Raw genomic sequence first — 20,405 nt, 5'->3', positions numbered from 1 at the left:
CTTTCTGCACAAATTAAACAAGTAAGTATTTATTCAGGCTTACTCATTTGGCAAAATATATACATATTTTAGCATGCAAACTCAATTTGAGCTCTGACTGATGAATTCAGACAAGCACTCTTAGCAAAGGTACTGGTGGATGGACAATTTATATCCTGATTCCTTGTGTGTTGCTGGCACTGATGCCTGGTATGTAAGGACAGTGTGTGGAAAGGCCCAAACAAGAACTGACTAACGCAGACAGCGTTAACCACAAGCAAGCTTGGCCAAATGTTTAATGATAAGTAGGAGTTTTTAAGATTTTCTAATGGTTTTTCTGCATTGTCATTGTTTCCCAGCTTACCTGATGGATACTGTGTCTGCATCATATGACTTGTTAGATGGGTTTGAATGTTTAAAAATTACATAAGTAATTAAAGTCCATAACATCCCACTGTCTGTTGGAGGTAAAACATGCCCACAGTGTGATCAAATCACAAGACTCATGTGGCTTCAAGGCTAATAACTAAGGAAATTTGGAACAAATTGAAACAATTTCTCTACTTTCATCTGATGAATAATTACACAACTATTTGCTATCACTAGCATAACTAGTTATTCGTCCTATTATTATCTAAATGCTGTTTCTGAGGAGTTCACCCTGATGAGAGTATCTTCACTTTACAGGAGGAAGGTTCTGGCTTTAAATCTCGTCCTGGGGCCTCATTTATAAAACTGTGTGTAGGATCCATACCAAAAGTTTTTTATGCTTACAAAAGACAGAAATGGTGTACATTATTAGATTTATAAAACTGTGCGCATACACTTCTGCACGCAAATACAAAACCTACATGACTATTGATATACATATTGTTCCATTGGGGGGACAACAGCAGTGTTTGAGGCTGATGTCTGCAGCAGCTGTCAATGCAGTCAGTTCAACAAATATGACATTTCCTGAAATTTAACGTGGTCGTATTTACACGTAGAGTATGAACCGTGTGGGCAAGAACACACCGGAGCTCACTGCTTGATATTTGTAAAGCATTTATCAATATGTACTTGCCTGATGAGACCACACACTCAACATTTGGCAAAAAATAAACATTGTATTTAACTTCAAAATGCAGCTCTTTCTCTCATTTTCATAGCTGATACATGAGTGCAGTTGGTGGAGAGGTGTAGGATGAGGTGGGCCTTTTGCCCCTGGCAGTATGGCCATGTGTTCACTGAAGATAATGAAAAATAGCAGCACGCACAGCTCCAAATCTTAAACACTATTGGGTGCATGGTAGTAGCACGGATCAAAACAAACAAAACACCGCACTCACAGATAATTTTTGTTTATTGTATAAACAAGAAGACTATTTATCTGTGAGTGACATGTGTTCATTGAAGCCATATAGCTAAAAAAACTGAAAACAAATTGAAATTGCAATTGGTGAAATATGCACAGCAGTATTAAAAGATTTTGTTAAAATATCCCAATGCACTGTTCTCCAGTTATATAAAGTTATTTGATGCAGTCTCTGATTTTTATAGGCTTAATTGATGATTAAATGTAGGTCTTTGGAAAGTAAATCAAAATATTCAGGGTGAATATTGTGGAAATACAAGTCTTTTCAGAAGCCTGCGACCTGACCTGGCACATCCTGGCATCATCCTTGGCATTTCAGCAGCGCTAAAGTATGATGCGTTTCAAAACTGTGTGGGCATCATATGGCACTTCTCCTCTGCACTGTTTAGGATTGGGAATGTGGTGATGACCCAGCAGTTGATGGAAGCACCACTGGCAGCTGCAGAGCCGACTATGACTGATACCGTACGCAGTGGTTATAAACGAGGCCCCTGGTCTTTTCTGTGATGAGTTTGCATGTTCTCCCCATGTCCCTGTGTGCTGTGGTTTTCTCCTGCATTACAAATGCAGCTCGGGGCACCCCAGTAGCTCACCTGGTAGAGCGAGCGCCCAATGTACAATTCTGCAGCAGCGCAGGTTAGAATCCAGCCCGTGGCCCTTTGCTGCATGTCATCCCCTCTCTCTCCCACATTTCCTGTCTCTCTTCAGCTGTACCTATTGAATAAAGGCAAAAAGCCCCAAAAAGTATCTTAAAAAACGCGAAATGCAGCTCAAGTTGGTTGGAGACACAAATTGTGAATGTGAGCATGTCCAGAACACAATGGCCATAGTTGTTGAAGGCTGAAGTGCCCCTCTGGACCAAATAAATACATTATTAAATGTATCATTGCTGCTGCTGTTATTCTGGTTATTCATATAGTGAGAAAGCCCGCCATCCTCCTGTTTAACAAGTGATGACATCATTGTCTGTGAACAGCTTTCATAGGGACCAACAAAAGCTGTTCATGGTGAGGTCTGTGGATTATCCTTAGTAGTCGGGACATTGTTTCTGAAAAAACACATTGCAGTTGTGTTTTTCAAATTTTTGAATATATTGCATTACCCATTACCCAAAATTCCATTATAATCCATTTTATTGAGGTGGAGAAGTTTAAGCAGAGGTTTCAGAGATGGGATATCTCAAAACCTCAGCTGAAAAAGCTGAAAAAACTTATCCTGGAAAAAAAACTGCCGTGGTTAGGTACAACTAGGTGTAATTTGGGTGAACTGGACCTTTTTAAGGTTTGGAGAAATTTTCAGTAAGAACATAAAAGTGCAGTATACAAGCTCCATGCTATGAAAACTATTTTCTTGTTTCAGCACATTGCATCAGATTTCTTACAGATCATAGTTGTTTAACCATGTAATTACCTAACTGTTGAGTGTGGTAAGCGAACATGTGGCTTCAATGTAGCTTCTGGTTTTGCACAGCATTTACAGTGACGGTGCTCTCTAAAGAAAGGGGACAGAGGCAGAGAGAGAAAGAGTTGCTAAGGAAGAACTGTACAAAGCTGGTATTAAAGTAGCGGACAACAGCCAGTTCAGACACACTTGAACTCTGAGACTTTTGTTAAAGTTTTTGTTTTGCCTTTATTTGATAGGAACAGCTGAAGAAAGACAGGAAATATGGGTGAGAGAGAGAAAGAGAGGGGATGACATGCAACAAAAGGCCACAGGCCGTAAGGACTCAGTACGTAGGGTGCACACTCTACCAGGTGAGGTACTGGGGCGCCCCAAAATAACAAATTTTTGTATGAATGTAAAAATGATATTGGGTTGAATATGACCTGTATTAATAGCCTAATTTACATTATATGTGTATTTTTAACAATGTAAGTGTATATTGCTATTGAGGGCAGTGGACAGCACAACAGTACAAATCAAATGGTGGGGTGTTTTTGAGCGATGCTAGCATCATGGCTCTATGGATGGCAGTGTTAATCTGCTTTGGTCCAGACTGAAATATTGAATATGAATCCTACTGACTTAAGTGATCCTTTCCTCTAGCACCACCATGAGGCTGACATTTGTGGTTTAGAGTGAAATATCTTGACAACTATTTGATAGATTACCATGAAATTTTCTACAGATATTCAAGATCCTCAGACCTTTCCACTAATTCCACCATCAGGTCAAAGTTTTGACTTACTAAGTGAAATGTCTCAACATCTGCTTGATGGATTGGCACCAAATTTTGTACAACTAGCAGGTTTGCATTTTTGTTTTTTATTGCTGGGAAATTTGGTACACATATTCATGGTCCCCAGAGGATGAATTGTAAAAACTTTGATCCCCTGACTTCATCTAGCGCCATCATCAGGTCAACAGGTGACATTCCCATTAGCCTCAGATGTATTTTGTGTTCAGTGCTAATTAGCAAATGTTAGCATGCTAACATGCTAAACTAAGATGGTAAACTTGCTTTTATACTTACTACAATACAATAATACTAACAATACAATAATACTAAGATACAATAACATTGTGAGCATGTTAGCATGCTGATGTGAGCATTTAGCTCAAAGCACTGCTTTGTGTAAGTACAGTCTCACAGAGCCGCTAGCATGGCTGTAGACTCTTAATTGAGCCACTGGTCTTTAAAATGTCTGTCTAGGTCACTGTGTGTGGGATATGCTCAGCCTCAATGAATGAACCTGAGTAGGAGGAAGCAGAGGTATTTTTTTTTCATCCAATACAATTAAATCCATGTTTTGCCCTTATAAACCTATCTCAGTTGAACCTTAAGGAAAGTATCTCCTGCTTTAAATAACTAAATGGCTGATAGACAAATAACCCCTGATCTTTGTGATGTCTTGATCACTGTGATATTTTTTATGTTTAGTACTGCTTTGATGTTGTTTTATCCTGCAGGAAAAAAGGTCAACAGTCTTTGTTGAATTACTCCATTGACACTAGGAGGATTCATGGGTTTGTACGGGTATTGTCACACTGCAGACAAGTAAGAGCTCAGTAACTTTAGAGCAGCCTTTGATAACAGCAAGAGAGAAATTTTGATTACGGAGTCATTTGACTTTTTTTTCCATTTTCCAAACATACAGTATGGAGCAGTATCATAAAAAACAATAACATGAGAAGTTGTTTGTCTACTGTGGGCACATAAGCAGGGTTCGTATAAAGTCTTGAAAGTTTTGAAAATGCTTAATTTTAAAGGTTATGTTTTCAAGGTTAGGAATCTGCTTGAATTCGAATATACTCCTTGAAAAATGCTTGATTTTCAACATAATCTGGTGTTTCATTTACACAATCACTCATGTAAACCAAAAGTCTTTTAATATTTGAAATGAAACGATCCAGTCATATTCAGGGATGCAAACTTGTCTGCATTCGGCAAAAATCGCTGGAGGTCAGTTTTTGACTGCCAGCATGACTTAAGAATCTCTTACAGTAGCGTTATAAATGCTGCATAAGGAATGGATTACCAAATGACCTCAGTATTACAGCAGCATACAGTGTAAGTTTGTGTGGCTATGGGAAGGATGCTAGTACTGAATCTCTTTTTGCTTTTTTTGCTAGGGATGGCAATGTCAATTAGTCGGTCGGTCCACCACATTGGTCTGGACTGGAAAATCTCAACAGCTGTTTGGATGGATTTCCATTACATTTTGTACAGGCATTCATGGTCCCCAGAGGATGAAACCCACTGACTTTGATGAACCCTTTTAATTACAATAACATATATTATGCAACCAGTAAATGTATTTATTTGTAGCATCTTTAACATTCAATTCAATTTTATTTATATAGCACCAATTCATAACAGAATTTATGAGTTTTGAGAAGAGTTGGTTTGAAAGAGGAGTCAAAGAAGCCATTTTTGTGAAAAAAGAAAACCCCTCTTTGAACAGAAATGGTCTGAGATTCAATCTGCCCAACATTTACCACAGTGTTTTAACACCTTGGTCAAGCCAATCATATGCTAATCAGGTACTTAACAGTGATGAGGGAGGTGCAGCCAGAAAACAATAGGCCTGATTACTGGGCCATCATGGAAACAATTAGGTCAGTTTCAGGTGAAACTAGGCAGGGTAAACAGCACTCAGGAAGATTTCTCCCTGAGGGCAGGGCTTAAGCAACACAGAGTAGCTTAAATTTCTTAGAGTAGCTTAGAGTTCTCGAACCATTTTCACAATTGAGAATGACTTCCGGATGGGAGCCGCAACGTCTTGAATTTGAAAACATTGTCCAGATGACTACAACTGAAACCTTTTCTACAACAGAAGTTATCTCATTGCACTTTTCATATAGAGCAGGTCTAGACCGTACTCTTTATAATATTATTTACAGAGACCCAACAATTCCCACCATGAGCAAGCACTTTGTAACAGTGGCAAGGAAAAACTCCCTTTTAACAGGCAGAAACCTAGGCTCTGGGTGGGTGGCCATCTGCCTCGACTGGTTGGGTTGAGAGAGAGTGGGAGAGAGAGAGCGATCAGAGAGAGCAGGAGGAAAGAGAACGTACAGTAGCACACTGCAAATTCCAAATAGAGATTTAAAATAATAGTAATGGTAGTGGTATTAATATTAGTAAAAAATAATAATAGTAATTAAAGCAGCAAGCAGCGTTGAATGGGCTCTTGCCTCTACACACTCCTGGGGGGGAGTGGGGAGCCTCTTGTGGCCGGAGGCCGTCTGACACTGCTCTGAATCTTCATAACCAACGGGCACTGCATGAGGGAGTTAAATATCACTTGAAGGTGGAGAACATGTACTAATCATACACAGTGTTGCCGTGTATCAAGTGTAGATCACACAATATAACTAATTAGCCTTTAAATGTCATCAGCCCGGGACTTGTGATGATGTGGTAGCACAGTCACTAATTTTGAAACCCAGTAGCACTGTTACTAATTTTGGAAGACGAAATTTGCCGCATCACCACGGTAAGGCTGTTTGAGGGAACCTCGTTAGCTTTGCAACTTAGCATTGCAACAGTCTTTAGATTACACTGCCCAAATTTGAAGTCAATCTGAGTAATTCTCTAGGAGTTCGTTAAAGTATGGAGCCTGTAAATGGCACGTTAAATTCAAAATATCTGACTTCTTGTTGAGTTCAGGGTATGGCTCCAAGATGCTTTTTTAAGCATAGAGATGATACATCTGCCTACCAAATTTTGTACATCTAGGTGAAACGTACCGCAGGGGCTGCTTTGTTGAAATTTTGTAGGGGGCGCTATCGGGGATTTTGCCACACCCAATCCCCAGACTATACCAGAAAACAAAATACACCCCTTCTGACGCGTGTTCCAAGTTGTGTGAGTTTTCAGCTAACCCTAGCCATTTTGAAGGCTAAAAGTTGTTAGGGGGCGCCATAGAGCCGACGTGCCACCCCCAAGCCCAAAACTTACATCAAATTAAAGTATTTATCAGTTCAAGTCGGGGTGCAAAGTTTGGTGACTTTTTGAGCATCCTAAAGGCCTCAAATATGTGTTTAAAAAATTTTGATTGATGCAGGAAATCCAAAATGGATGAATTCCTGTTGGGCAAACTCTCTCAAAAGAAACTGAAATATGTACTTTATGATGAGAGCAATGATCCCCCCAAATCTCATAAAGATCAAAGCAACTTTATCCCAGCCATGGCATGCCTTTGGGGGCGCTATAGACCCCCCTAGCCACGCACAAGCTCAATCACTGCAGAACTTTGCGATTTTCACCAGTTGTGATGTGTGTGCAAAATGTAAGGAGTTTTCGAGCATCTTAAGCCCCTCAAAAATGCGTTTGAAGAACAGAATAATTATAATAATTAAAGCTGCAAGCAGCGATGATCGAGCCCTCCAATGCAAATTGGATCATCTTTGTCATGGAAGGCTTACTTCCTGTTGCCACTAGGTGGTGCTATGACTGTATGTCATTATTGGCCTGTAGATGTGATCAGGGTGGGACGTTTATCAAACATGTGAAATTAGTGGCAAATTGGATGCTGTAAACTGAATTTACAGCAAGTTCCTGTTTAAATATTTTACTACTACTAATTTCTAATACTTTCTGTGTCCACTAGGTGGTGCTACAGAACATACACTAATAACGCTTGCTGGATATCATGTGTAGACCACACCATGTAAATTCGATGTAAAACGGATGATGTTTGTCACAGAAGGCTGACTTCCTTCCTGTTCCAAGTAGGTGGCACTGTGACAATAACTAAATATTGTCATATAGATGTGTTCAAGACAGGACTCTTTACATACATGTGAAGTTTTGTTCAGATGGGACCATGTACAGTAAAGTACAACCACTTCCTGTTTCATGGCAAAACATTGAATTCGCCGCCCCTTAACAGCGTTCAACAGTTCGACAAAAACTCAAGCTTTTGATAACTTTTCATCTGCAACCTGTTTTATGTATGCTGACTAAGTTTGAAGTTGATCAGATTAACATCTAGGACGTTAAAATAGGTCATGTCACTAATAGACTTTGTTTTTGGTCTTGGCATCTTACATGCCATCAACATGTCTCTTAGTGTCACAGCCTGTCATGTCCTCACCAGCCCATAATCACCCACACCTGCTCCTAATTACACTCCTGCCCTTAATAAGCCCCAATCACACCCAGGATAAAATCACTCCACTCTCCACACTCAGGGTCCAACCTCGTTTGTGGATAGGACTCCATGCACCATACCGTTCCTGTGTCTCTCCAGTTCCCCGTGTCTTCTCCAGTCCTCCGTGTCATCGCCAGTCCTCAGTGGCTTCACTATTCCTCCTTGGTCTCTCCGGTCTCCTGTGGCTTCCCTCCGGTAACTTCCCCAGATTCACTCTACCTATCTCCACACTCTCCACTGCTGGCTGTCATCATCAATAAAGACATTCCCTTCCATCTCGGTGTCCTCTGCCTGTTAGTGCGTGACAGAAGGTTGGACCGAAACCGCTAAGCCAGCATTTCCAATGACCCTTTCCTCCACCTGAGTGGTCTGGCCGAACGTTACCTCCTCAGCCTCCCTTCACCTCCTCTAGCAGCTGCCGAGTTGGTACAGCCTGGGATCTTCTCGGGCTCTGTGGGTGACTGCAAGGAGTTTCTGGCGAGGTGCGGCCTGGTTTTCCTTTTGTACCCGTCTCAGTTTCCGACTGAGCGATCTCGGGTGGCCTTCATTGTGCTCCGGCTGGCCGGCCCGGCGTTGTGCTGGGCGGGATCCCTGGCGGCACGGGAAGAGGCGGTCCTCCACTCTCTGGGCCAGTTCTTGGCGCGGTTCGGCCAGGAGTTTGGCCCGCCAAATATGTGGTCGTCAGCCCATCTCTAACCCGTTTGCTCGCCTGCCTCCAGTTCTGAGACCCAGCCGCCGCCGCCGCCTGCCTCCAGTTCCGAGGCCCAGCCGCCGCCTGCCTCCAGTTCCGAGACCCAGCCGCCGCCTGCCTCCAGTTCCGAGACCCAGCCGCCGCCTGCATCCAGTTCCGAGACCCAGCCGCCGCCGCCGCCGCCTGCCTCCAGTTCCGAGACCCAGCCGCCGCCGCCTGCCTCCAGTTCCGAGGCCCAGCCGCCGCCGCCGCCTGCCTCCAGTTCCGAGGCCCAGCCGCCGCCGCCGCCTGCCTCCAGTTCCGAGGCCCAGCCGCCGCCGCCGCCTGCCTCCAGTTCCGAGGCTCAGCCGCGCCGCCTGCCTCCAGAGGGTTCCAGCCTTCGCCGTCTGTCTCCAGAGGGTCCCAGGCTCCGCTCCGGCTCCCAGCCCAGAGGTCCGCCAGTCGCCTGAATCCCCAGGCTCCGCTCCGGCTCCCAGCCCGGAGGTCCGCCAGTCGCCTGAATCCCCAGGCTCCGCTCCGGCTCCCAGCCCGGAGGTCCGCCAGTCGCCTGAATCCCCAGGCTCCGCTCCGGCTTCCAGCCCGGAGGTCCGCCAGTCGCCTGAATCCCCAGGCTCCGCTCTCCGGCTCCCAGCCCGGAGGTCCGCCAGTCGCCTGAATCCCCAGGCTCCGCTCCGGCTCCCAGCCCGGAGGTCCGCCAGTCGCCTGAATCCCCAGGCTCCGCTCCGGTTTCCAGCCCGGAGGTCAGCAGCCAGCCAGTCTCCGCTCCGGTTTCCAGCCCGGAGGTCAGCAGCCAGCCAGTCAGCCCGGAGGTCAGCAGCCAGCCAGTCTCCGCTCCGGTTTCCAGCCCGGAGGTCAGCAGCCAGCCAGTCTCCGCTCCGGTTTCCAGCCCGGAGGTCCGCAGTCAGCCAGTCTCCTCTCTGGCTTACAGCCCGGAGGTCTCCTCTCCAATCTCCTCTCCGGTTTCCAGCCCGGAGGTCCGCAGTCAGCCAGTCTCCTCTCCGGCTTCCAGCCCGGAGGTCTCCTCTCCAGTCTCCTCTCCGGTCTCCAGCCGTCTCCAAGCCCCTGGTCGTCCGCCAGAGTCCGCGACGGTCTTCCCGGGGGCCCAAGCTCTGGGTCGTCCACCCGGCGAGACCGGACTCCGGTCAGCGTGCTCCCTGGGTTACGGGCCACCGCGTCGGGGGGAGAGGGGGGGTTTCGGCCCTCGGGAGCTGGCCGTGGAGGGGGGGGGTACTGTCACAGCCTGTCATGTCCTCACCAGCCCATAATCACCCACACCTGCGCCTAATTACACTCCTGCCCTTAATCAGCCCCAATCACACCCAGGATAAAATCACTCCACTCTCCACACTCAGGGTCCAACCTCGTTTGTGGATAGGACTCCATGCACCATACCGTTCCTGTGTCTCTCCAGTCCTCCGTGTCTTCTCCAGTCCTCCGTGTCTTCTCCAGTCCTCCGTGTCATCGCCAGTCCTCAGTGGCTTCTCCATTCCTCCTTGGTCTCTCCGGTCTCCTGTGGCTTCCCTCCGGTAACTTCCCCAGATTCACTCTACCTATCTCCACACTCTCCACTGCTGGCTGTCATCATCAATAAAGACATTCCCTTCCATCTCGGTGTCCTCTGCCTGTTAGTGCATGACACTTAGACCCCATTCCAACTAGGCTGCTTAAATAAGTTTTACCCTTAGCACTTCTTTACTGGATATGATCAACTTGTCTTTATTAACAAGCTATGTCCCACAGTCTTTTAAAATTGCTGTAATTAAACCTCTTCTTAAAAAGCCTGGATGACCTGCAATTTTCTAAACTCAAAACTGAAGTTGTACTTGGCCCCAAACACCTCAGAGACACATTATCTAAAGATATAGTTACTCTAGATGGCATTGCCCTGGCCTCCAGCACCATCGTAAGGAACCTCAGCCACCTGTCGGCACTCAGGCCCTAATAATTTCTTGCAAGTACTCACTACATACTATATAATATGAGTCTGGACAGACATGGATGTAAACTGCAACTTGACTGGCTGGCGGGGGCGTACAACCGCGGGGTGGTAATTCTAGTTGAAATTTAAAGGGGATTTTCTCCAATAAACTCTCTATAAATCCATGTGAATGTTAGAGCTGTTCTTGGAGACACAGTGCTGTAAAAGCGGCTCTGTTTCCAGTTAAATTTCCCTGTGAGGAGAAGGAAGGTGTACATACCAGAAAACAAAGCAGCTCCAGCAGACATCATTTACTTTAAATTGTTTGTGATATTTTCTTTGTTCCTTTCCACTTAAACGCTTCCCCAATGGGAGGAAACTGCTAAGCTGTCCAGGATGGAAACAGGCAGCGAATTGGATTAATGCAAGCTTGATTTATTTAACATATGTAAATACAGTATGTGAATGCTTTTGTGTTCCTTTGCTCATGCATGTGTTCTTAAAGATCCCCAGATAATGTGTCTGAATACCCCAAATAAATACAACATATTTTGTTAGTCTTTCAGCCCAAACCATCTGACCTACAGTAAGAAGACTGCACATAGATATAAAATCTTTCAGTACTACTCCATTCAGATTCAAATCTCACTGATATTGAATTTAAAGCTGCATTAAATTATTTTCTTTGGGCTACTTTGGGGCAGCGGAACAAGCTGTAAACAACTCTGTTTACACATCCGGTCAACAGGAAGCACCATTAGCATTCATTTGGAGTCATGTTTCTGGCCACCTGATGAAATTAATTCCAATGGTCATTCTCCAGCTTGGTTGTAATCTCCAACTCTTGCTCCACTATGTTCCCTAGCTAGTTGCTAACTTTGTCTGTCTGTGTGTCGTTTGGTGCTGCTGAGCAGATGCTGCAGCTGAAAACAATGTTGAGAATGGTGAGAATAAACCAAAACAATGAGCTGAAAGACGCTAAAACGTGCTGTAGAGCTGAGGTTAATTGCAGAGCCAGGTGAAAATTCCCTGTGGTTTTGTCACTACAAAAACTCCTTACACATTACATGTAGTCATTTGATTATTTTAATAGAAAAATATTTATTAGTGCAGCTTTAAACATTTCTGAAACAAGAGATAAAACATACAACAGTCTTCCTGAGTTTTCTTTCTTTTCACAGTCTTTACATTGCTTTCGAAGGATCTTGCATAGATTATGTTGCCTTTTGTTTGGTGAAAAGCAGGATGTATGAATTTGGTTACCTAGTGTATCTTGGCTTAAATATAAGTGCAGCTTTTTGCAACATTTGACGTGTGTGTATATGCACCCAACACACTTAAAAAGACTTTGGTATTCTCTTTTGCATGTTTGTCTTGTGGTGTATCCTGGTGGTTATTTAAATATCCTCAGAAAACGGTACTAAATCATGCATATGGCTCACATGAAGGGATTCAAGTCCAATGTGGAAAGACAGTGTTGTATACATATAGTACACAAACTTCTGCTGAGAGAAGGGTCAGTGTTGGCTCCACAGTTCTTTGCCAGTCCGGTGTATCCTTGATGTTCCAATGTCTGCCAGTAAACACAGAGAGCCACACATAGTGTCAGGCACTGAGTCAAACTGAGAGACTCTGGGCTCTGACCGCTGCAGTGGTGAAACAGGCTGAGTAGATGAAATAAGTAAATAAGGCGTTTGTGCCACAAGGAGGCCAAGCTGAACTGGCTGACGCATGATTTTATTAAGGCAGTATGCAGATGGCAAAGGATGGACCATGATTAACACCTTCAGAGAACTTAGTAGGTCTTGGCTATATGCAGAATGTGCAGGGTATCTGCTTCACTTGGCTAACTTTTATGTCATACATTCTGGTTTGTTTTTCTCAGTATGGCCTAGGGCTGACTTAAAAGTGACATAAAAATTACATGAGCTTTTCTCCTGTCACAAATGCTTAATAGGGAATTCCACTAATTTTACAGATCAAAGTCTGTATAGGTCTTGGGGAGTACTACTGCATATGTGAAACATTTGTATAAAGCCTTTTGTGGCTCCAGAGGGAACTGTGTGAAGTCTGATAAATTGCCTCAAGTGAGTCAAAGTTTGAAAATGAGGGAGTTAGAAAGAAGAGAGCTTACAAGACCTCTGTTGCCCATTCCTCATCTCTGCTTGAGGCGGCTCCAGGCTACATCAGTCTCTACAAGTGTAACACATCCGAAACTTCGACCGAAATGTCAGTGCATGGAATAAAAAGAGTTATCTCTGGTGCAATGCTAAATTGGTGGAGAACTTTTAAGAAGGGTTTTGGTTATGTCCATGTCAGACTACAACTCCCAGTGTACAAGCCTGAAATCATTACTCTGGGTGAAGTTTTGCACTTGTCTTTGGCTCTGAACAAACTGAATACCACATCAGGTTCACACACATTTGTAACAGTTTTATTGTTGTATATATTCTTGTGTATCCAAGGTTTCTGCCTCTTAAAGGAAGTATTTTCTTGCCACTGTCGCCAAATACTTGCTCATGGTGGAATTTGTTGGGTCTCTGTAAATAATATTATAAAGAGTACAGTCTAGACCTGCTCTATAGGAAAAATGCAATGAGATAACTTCTGTTATGAATTGGCGCTATATAAATAAAATTGAATTATTATTGTTTGAATTATTATTTCATTGTTTTGCATGGTTGTAAGTCTCACACTGTAAATAATCTGGATTTTGAGGTGATTAAAGTAACAGTTCCAGTTTATTACAACTTCTGTCTTATTTTCATGGTTTTGGTCATCGTTTCTATCAGTTATAATATTGTACTCACAAAGCTAATTGCTGAGATCTGGTAACACTGCAACATCACTACAATAAAATCATACGGGCCAAGAAACATGAGCAGTCAGCTGATCAAACAGCAGTTTAGCCAGAGTATATAAATCACTTTATTAAAAACAGTAAAAACATCAAACTAAGTGTTGTCTAATCCAATAAATTCAGTGCTGACTGTGTGCAGTAATTCAAGGGCTAGTATTATGCCAAATGCTTGCTCATGGTGGGATTTGTTGGGTCTCTGTAATTAATATTATAAAGTACCGTATGGTAGTAGAGTACGGTCTAGACCTGCTCAATAGGAAAAATGCAATGAGATAACTTCTGTTATGAATTGGCGCTATATAAATAAATTGAATTGAAATATGAACAATTATTTTTGTCAATTAGACCAAAAGATTAATCGATTATTAAACATAAAAATTAAACATCCAAATTTCCTTGAGCTCAAGGTGATGTCGTCAAATGTCTTTCTTTGTCAGACCAACAGTCCAAAACCCAAAGAAATTTAATTTACAATGATATAAAACAAAGAAGCAAACCTTCACATTTGAGATGCTGGATTTAGCAAATGTTTAGCATTTTTGCATGAAAATTAAAATGTAGTAATAAAAATAGTTATAGATTAATTTTCTGTCACCTAATTAATTAATTGTTTCAGCTCTAAATTCAACACTTTCTTTTGGAGGTAAAAAGGAAAGTGCACCCACTCAAAAACGGTGTGCATGCTAGTGCGTTAGGTCAAAATGAAGCAGGAAGTCGGTCTGTAAACTGTAATGGATGTTTACAAGCGGTTCAGGTAATCATTTTTCCATTTTGTCATTGTTTTTGTCTTACAAATAAGTGGCTAACCTAGGGATTTGTTTAACCTGTCTGATCGCTGCTGACTGCTGGTGTTTTTTGCCCAAACTGACTCCCTCTTTCTTGCTGCGTTTCCAGATCTCAGCAATTGACTTGGAGAGCACAATGAACCTATTATTAATATACTTAACCTTATGAGTAATGGCCAGAACTATGAAAATGAGACCCAAGTTGCTTAAACTGTTGCTTTAAAAGTAGACTAGTAATAGCTTCAGATTTTATTATTGAAGGATAGTTCTTCTGTTTAATTCTCCTTTTCCCTATAGGTTGAGGCAGCAGTACAGGCCATCCATCAGGGCCGACGGGAGGTGTTAGAAGAAGCCTGCCGTTCCTACACCCGCAAACGCAGAGTCCTCATACCTGAGGACCTGAAGCACGTCATTGTGGATGACCAGCATGGCTTGCTGTACTGCTATGTGCCCAAAGTGGCCTGCACCAACTGGAAGCGGGTGCTCATGGTTCTGACAGGCGTTGCTGGGTCCCTCCGAGACCCTCTGGCGATCCCTGCCAACGAGGCCCACGTCCCAGGAAACCTCCGCACTTTATCGGAGTATTCCACCTCCCAGATTAACCAGCGCCTGCGCTCCTACCTGAAGTTCGTCTTCGTACGCGAGCCATTCGAGCGGCTGGTGTCTGCGTACCGCAACAAATTCACACGGAGCTACAACACAGCTTTTCATAAACGATACGGCACAAAGATAGTGCGCCGCCACAGACCGGACCCACAGCCGGAAGCTCTTGAGAGGGGAAATGACGTCTCCTTTGAGGAGTTTGTGTATTACCTCGTGGACCCGGCCACCCAGCGAGAAGAGCCCTTCAATGAGCACTGGGAGCGGGTGCACTCACTGTGCCACCCCTGCCTCATCCACTACGATGTGGTGGGTAAATATGAGACGCTGGAGCAGGACTCCCGCTACGTGCTGCAGCTGGCTGGTGTGGAAGACCAGGTCAGCTTCCCCACCTCATCCAAGAGCACCAGGACTACAGCAGACATGGCTGCCCAGTTCTTCCACAACATCAGTCCCTTCTACCAGAAGAAGCTGTACAACCTCTATCGCATGGACTTCCTGCTCTTCAACTACTCCATACCAGCCTACCTCAAGTTTAAATGAGGCTGAGACGTTACTTATCCACGGACTCGACTTGAACTTGTGGAGCGTGGACTCTTGTAAAAGTATAGTTTGTTTTTGAGATTTTTCTCTCTGAGTGGGCCTTTAATACGGACACTGCAAATACTGTTGAAAATGTATCCTGTTTAGAGCTGCAAAGTAAAGATACAAGTAGGAGAGGACATGTCATCACAAGATGAAAGTTGTTGCCTAAAGAAGACAAATTATATTTTACTGCAAACAGCGATCCAGTGGATGTCGGTCACTGCCTTTGAATGTGTGAAATGCCATTCAACTTTTGGTTTGATTACGGTTCTTGTCTGCTGTTTCAAAAGTGTAATTTGCACAACAAATGTAATCTGCATAGCATAGTTGAAGTTAAAATCTTAGACAGTGAATGTCTCCAAACTTATGTGCCTTTGATCGTAGGCCTTATTTTCACCTAAGCAGCCAATGACAACTTTTGTAACTGTGATTTTTTGTTTTTGTACTGTAGGAAAATATTTTTGTGTAATTATAATATTGTCTTTATTTATTGTGTTATTTCTGACTCTACAAAGTCAGACAAACCAAAATAGATATAGGCTGTAGTTTCTCTCATAATTTTCAAATAAATGCATCTCAGCAAGAATTTGTTTATTGGTTTGAATATTGGAGTTAATAATGTTTGAAGGCAACAATCCTGATGTTTGACACACTGCTATACAGATATCCTTCAGAGTACAACAATCATGACTTACATGTCAGTCTTTTTTTCCAATGACAAATCATGGTTGCATAGATGTCATCTATTGGTTTTTACAAATGTGAGAGCACCTTAAAGTAAAGTCAATCTTCACTGTGAAAATTACCATCTTTGGATGCTATTTTCAGATCAGTATAGACAAGGTTCTTTCTAAAAGTGCATATCAAACAATTGAAAAGGCCCCATTCAGAGATCCATACTAAATCATTTGTTCACAAAAACAGCACAAAGAAACATCTGTATTGTCAATACCTGGAACACATACTAACACAGAGACAGTTAAGTACATCAGGCTATATTCAGTGGCACTGTGCTGCACAAAAAATAAAATATCCAGTAGAAATTTGACAACAACAAACTCTAAAGTTCATAGGAACGCATCAGAGAACTGAAGGCTTATCACGGTTTAAAGGCACAAATCTACATAAACTAAACACGATAAAATCTAACATTCATCCAGACGGTGCAGCATCTGATTTATGTTAATATACATTTACCTCAATTGTATATGACTATTGCCTTAATACAATCATTTGCCATTGAACATTTACAGTAAGAGCTGACAATAGGTGTACAGATGTGTCAACAGTTAACAATACAGTGGTTCTACAGTATTTCCACTTGAATCCATTTTAGATGGATGTTGTTTCTACAGAGCCAAGCTGGGTGGTGTTGGTATTGTTGGTATAGTGTAACTCCAGGGAACAGTGTACAACTTCTGACCACAGTGAGCTGGCAAACATGGAGACCAAAATGCAAAATAAGTCCACGCTTTCCTCACCTTATTCTTTCTATTTTGAGCCAGGATGTTTCCATTTTTGTTGTTGCAACCCCTTATTTATGGTGTTATATTTGTGCCTCAATCCTGGGCAAGAGGGGATATTTTGAGCACAGAAAACTTTTTTTTCAGCACATACACATATTTTGTGGAGAAATTATCACACAAAAAAAATTTAATTGTACAAACAGAAAATCTATTCTGTGCTCAATGAATTCATATGCGTGTTCACTATTATTTATGTACGCACACAATAATAACCTCTCTCACTCACTTCTACCCATTTCCTCTGTAATTCTCTGCCAGATAAACAGTGCCTAAGTAAGCTAGTTGGCTAACTTGATTATTTCACCTACCCAACCAAGGCATTATAATCATTAATACATACAGTTGTGGTCAAAAGTTTTGAGAATGTCACAAGTATTGGTTTTCACAAAGTGTGCTGCTTCTGTTTTTATGATGGCAATTTGCATATACTCCAGAATGTTATGAAGAGTGATCAGATGAATTGCAATTAATTGCAAAGTCCCTCTTTGCCATGAAAATAGAAACTTAATGAAAACTTAATCCCAAAAAAAAAAATTTCCACTGCATTTCAGCCCTGCCACAAAAGGACCAGCTGACATCATGTCAGTGATTCTCTTGTTAACACGGGTGACAGTGTTGACGAGGACAAGGCTGGAGATCACTCTGTCATGCTGATTGAGTTAGAATAACAGACTGGAAGCTTTAAAAGGAGGGTGGTGCTTGAAATCATTGTTCTTCCTCTGTTAACCATGGTTACCTGCAAGGAAACGTGGGCCGCGATCATTGCTTTGCACAAAACGGGCTTCACAGGCAAGGATATTGCTGCTAGTAAGATTGCACCTCAATCAACCATTTATCGGATCATCAAGAACTTCAAGGAGAAAGGTTCAATTGTTGTGAAGAAGGCTTCATGGCGCCCAAGAAAGTCCAGCAAGCGCCAGGACCGTCTCTTAAAGTTGATTCAGCTGTGGGATCAGGGCACCACCAGTGCAGAGCTTGCTCAGGAATGGCAGCAGGCAGGTGTGAGTGTATCTGCACGGACAGTGAGGTGAAGAATTTTGGAGGATGGCCTGGTGTCAAGAAGGGCAGCAAAGAAGTCACTTCTCTCCAGGAAAAACATCAGGAACAGACTGATATTCTGCAAAAGGTACAGGGATTGGACTGCTGAGGACTGGGGTAAAGTCATTTTCTCTGATGAATCCCCTTTTCTGACTGTTTGGGGCATCCGGTAAAAATCTTGTCCGTAGAAGACAAGGTGAGTGCTACCATCTGTCCTGTCATGCCAACAGTAAAGCATCCTGAGACCATTCATGAGTGGGGTTGCTTCTCAGCCAGGGGAGTGAGCTCACTCACAATTTTGCCTAAGAACACAGCCATGAATAAAGATTGGTACCAAAACATCCTCCGAGTGCAACTTCTCCCAACCATCCAAGAACAGTTTGGTGATGAACAATGCCTTTTCCAGCATGATGGAGCACTTTGCCATAAGGCAAAAGTGATAACTAAGTGGCTCAGGGAACAAAACATCAAAATTTTAGGTCCATGGCCAGGAAACTCCCCAGACCTTAATCCCGTTGTGAACTTGTGGTCAATCCTCAAGAGGCAAGTGGACAAAGGAAAACCCACAAATTCTGACAAACTCCAAATATTGATTATGCAAGAATGGGCTTCCATCAGTCAGGATGTGGCCCAGAAGTTAATTGACAGCATGCCAGGGCGAATTGCAGAGGTCTTGAAAAAGAAGGGTCACTGCAAATATTGACTCTAATGTAATTGTCAATAAAAGCCTTTGACACTTATGAAATGCTTGTAATTATACTTCAGTATACCATATTAACATCTGACAAAAATATCTAAAAACAATGAAGCAGCAAACTTTGTGAAAACCAATTTTGTGTCATTCTCAAAACTTTTGACCACAACTGTAGTTTCTTTTTTTAAAGAACTTAAATTATGCCTCTATATTAAAACAACACAAGATATGATTTTGTTGGGCAGTGTGCTACGTCTAATTTTAAAAGCATGCTATTAGGTGGTTAGTGGTAATTCGTAAATCAGCTATATAATATTACATTCAACTCAGGGTTTTACACTGCCATTTTTACAAGCACTTGTGCTGCAGAGTTTAAAAAAGTGCCCTTAAATGTTTTAAGGAACCAGCTGAATTACAAGTTAGCCAGCTAGCTTAGTTAGCTACTGCTTATCTGGCAACTATCTAGCTAGACATCTAGCTAGCTACCTATCAAGATAGCTAGGTAGAGACTAACATACAAGCGGAATTTCATAAAGGTTTATCATAAAACTAACTATGTAACCAAAACTGTATCTGTAACTACTTTGGCATAACTGTGGTGTCCCTACTTACCATTTTCCCAGTGCTTCCCTACTTCCCTAGTAACCAATAATCCTACTAGCAATCAAATTGGAGACAAAACAGCAAACCAGAAATTGCCTACTCCAATTTTTTGACCAGCTGAAATTGTGGCACACTGTAAAGGTGTGTTCCAACAGAAAGTGAAACATCATTCTGCAGATTTGACCGTTGGATGGTCTGTGTTTATTCGCCCCAACCAGCCAGTGTACCAACTGTACGTTAGCTGTAAGCTAGCTAGCAACAGAAGCACCGACCATGTCTGTGTGTTTGTGTTCAGCTCAGCCTCTGACTGAACTCACCAGAAACTCCAGTTCATCGCGTTTGCGTCGCCTCTAAAATTTGTTTTGCTGTGTGAGGTTAAGCAAGGCAAACTTGAGCACAGATGTTGAGAGAGCATGAGAGACACAGTGAGCAGGTGTCCAAGGGGTTTGAGCATCAGAATTAGTCTGAAGCTCAGAGCCAAGAAGCTAGTCCCCAACAGGTCACCCAGAGCTGTCAGGTAGGGGATGGAAAAGTTGTCCAGTCCTCTTCGCCACAGCCATCGCACCATCAGGCTGGCCACATAAAGCAAAATCACCACCTGGATAATGACAATAGTTGGAGAAGTTTCAAATCTCAGACTGGTGTAAAACAAAGACTCAATTTTTAATTTAGTCTTCAGTTTTTTTCTGGCAGTATAAGCAACAAAGCTTTTATCAGTTTATCTGACCTGAAGCAGAGCTGCAGACAGGTAGCAGATGATGAAGGTGGGCCTCATGGCAGTATGGCCTCCCTGCAGGAGGTGGATGGTGTACAGGAAGAGAAGGTGACCTGGGACTACAACAATGGCCAAGACTCTTGCTGATTTGGAGTTCACATCTGGAGAAACGCAGAATGAGTAGTAACAAGCTGTGTATACTGATTTTCATGTGTCAAGTTTCAGTTAACTTCTAGAAATATTTTCTTGTCTTTCTTAGAACCATTAGAGGTTTCTGTTAGTTCATTTGTCATTTATAATCATACAGTATAGAATCATAGTGAAATATATGTCTGCAACCTCCTACAATTGTGCAATAAAAAATGAATGTAAAATAGAATAAGAATAAAGAATAGAAATAAGTAATAAATAACTATGTTAAGTAACTTTCAGTAATACGTCAGTAAAAAATATTC

General features: G+C 42.6%; 2 protein-coding genes across 20 annotated transcripts in view; one reads left to right on the top strand and one right to left on the bottom strand.

The window, feature by feature from the left end:
• LOC122869361 (carbohydrate sulfotransferase 11-like) overlaps window positions 1-15,960 on the top strand; it is a 46,172-nt gene extending 30,212 nt beyond the window's left edge. For 3 of the 9 annotated variants that reach the window (XM_044182357.1, XM_044182305.1, XM_044182349.1), the window contains one exon: window positions 14,487-15,960. In XM_044182357.1, the coding sequence (XP_044038292.1) occupies window positions 14,487-15,332 (846 nt within the window). In that variant the 3' untranslated portion in view covers window positions 15,333-15,960. The other 6 variants (XM_044182297.1, XM_044182331.1, XM_044182322.1 and 3 more) reach the window with 5 other exon arrangements.
• A 338-nt stretch (window positions 15,961-16,298) lies between these two features.
• LOC122869409 (solute carrier family 41 member 1-like) overlaps window positions 16,299-20,405 on the bottom strand; it is a 33,877-nt gene continuing 29,770 nt past the window's right edge. For all 11 annotated transcript variants that reach the window (XM_044182390.1, XM_044182453.1, XM_044182463.1 and 8 more), the window contains 2 exons: window positions 19,963-20,111; window positions 16,299-19,833 (listed from right to left, as the gene is read on the bottom strand). In XM_044182390.1, coding sequence (XP_044038325.1) covers window positions 19,549-19,833; window positions 19,963-20,111 — 434 coding nt within the window. In that variant the 3' untranslated portion in view covers window positions 16,299-19,548. The remainder of the gene's footprint in view (window positions 19,834-19,962; window positions 20,112-20,405) is intronic.

The sequence above is a fragment of the Siniperca chuatsi genome, linkage group LG2 (assembly GCF_020085105.1).
Source record: "Siniperca chuatsi isolate FFG_IHB_CAS linkage group LG2, ASM2008510v1, whole genome shotgun sequence".
In the NCBI taxonomy this organism is placed as follows: domain Eukaryota; kingdom Metazoa; phylum Chordata; class Actinopteri; order Centrarchiformes; family Sinipercidae; genus Siniperca; species Siniperca chuatsi.
The sequence above is the reverse complement of the archived record's forward strand: the minus strand, read 5'-3'. Positions and strand labels throughout refer to the sequence as shown.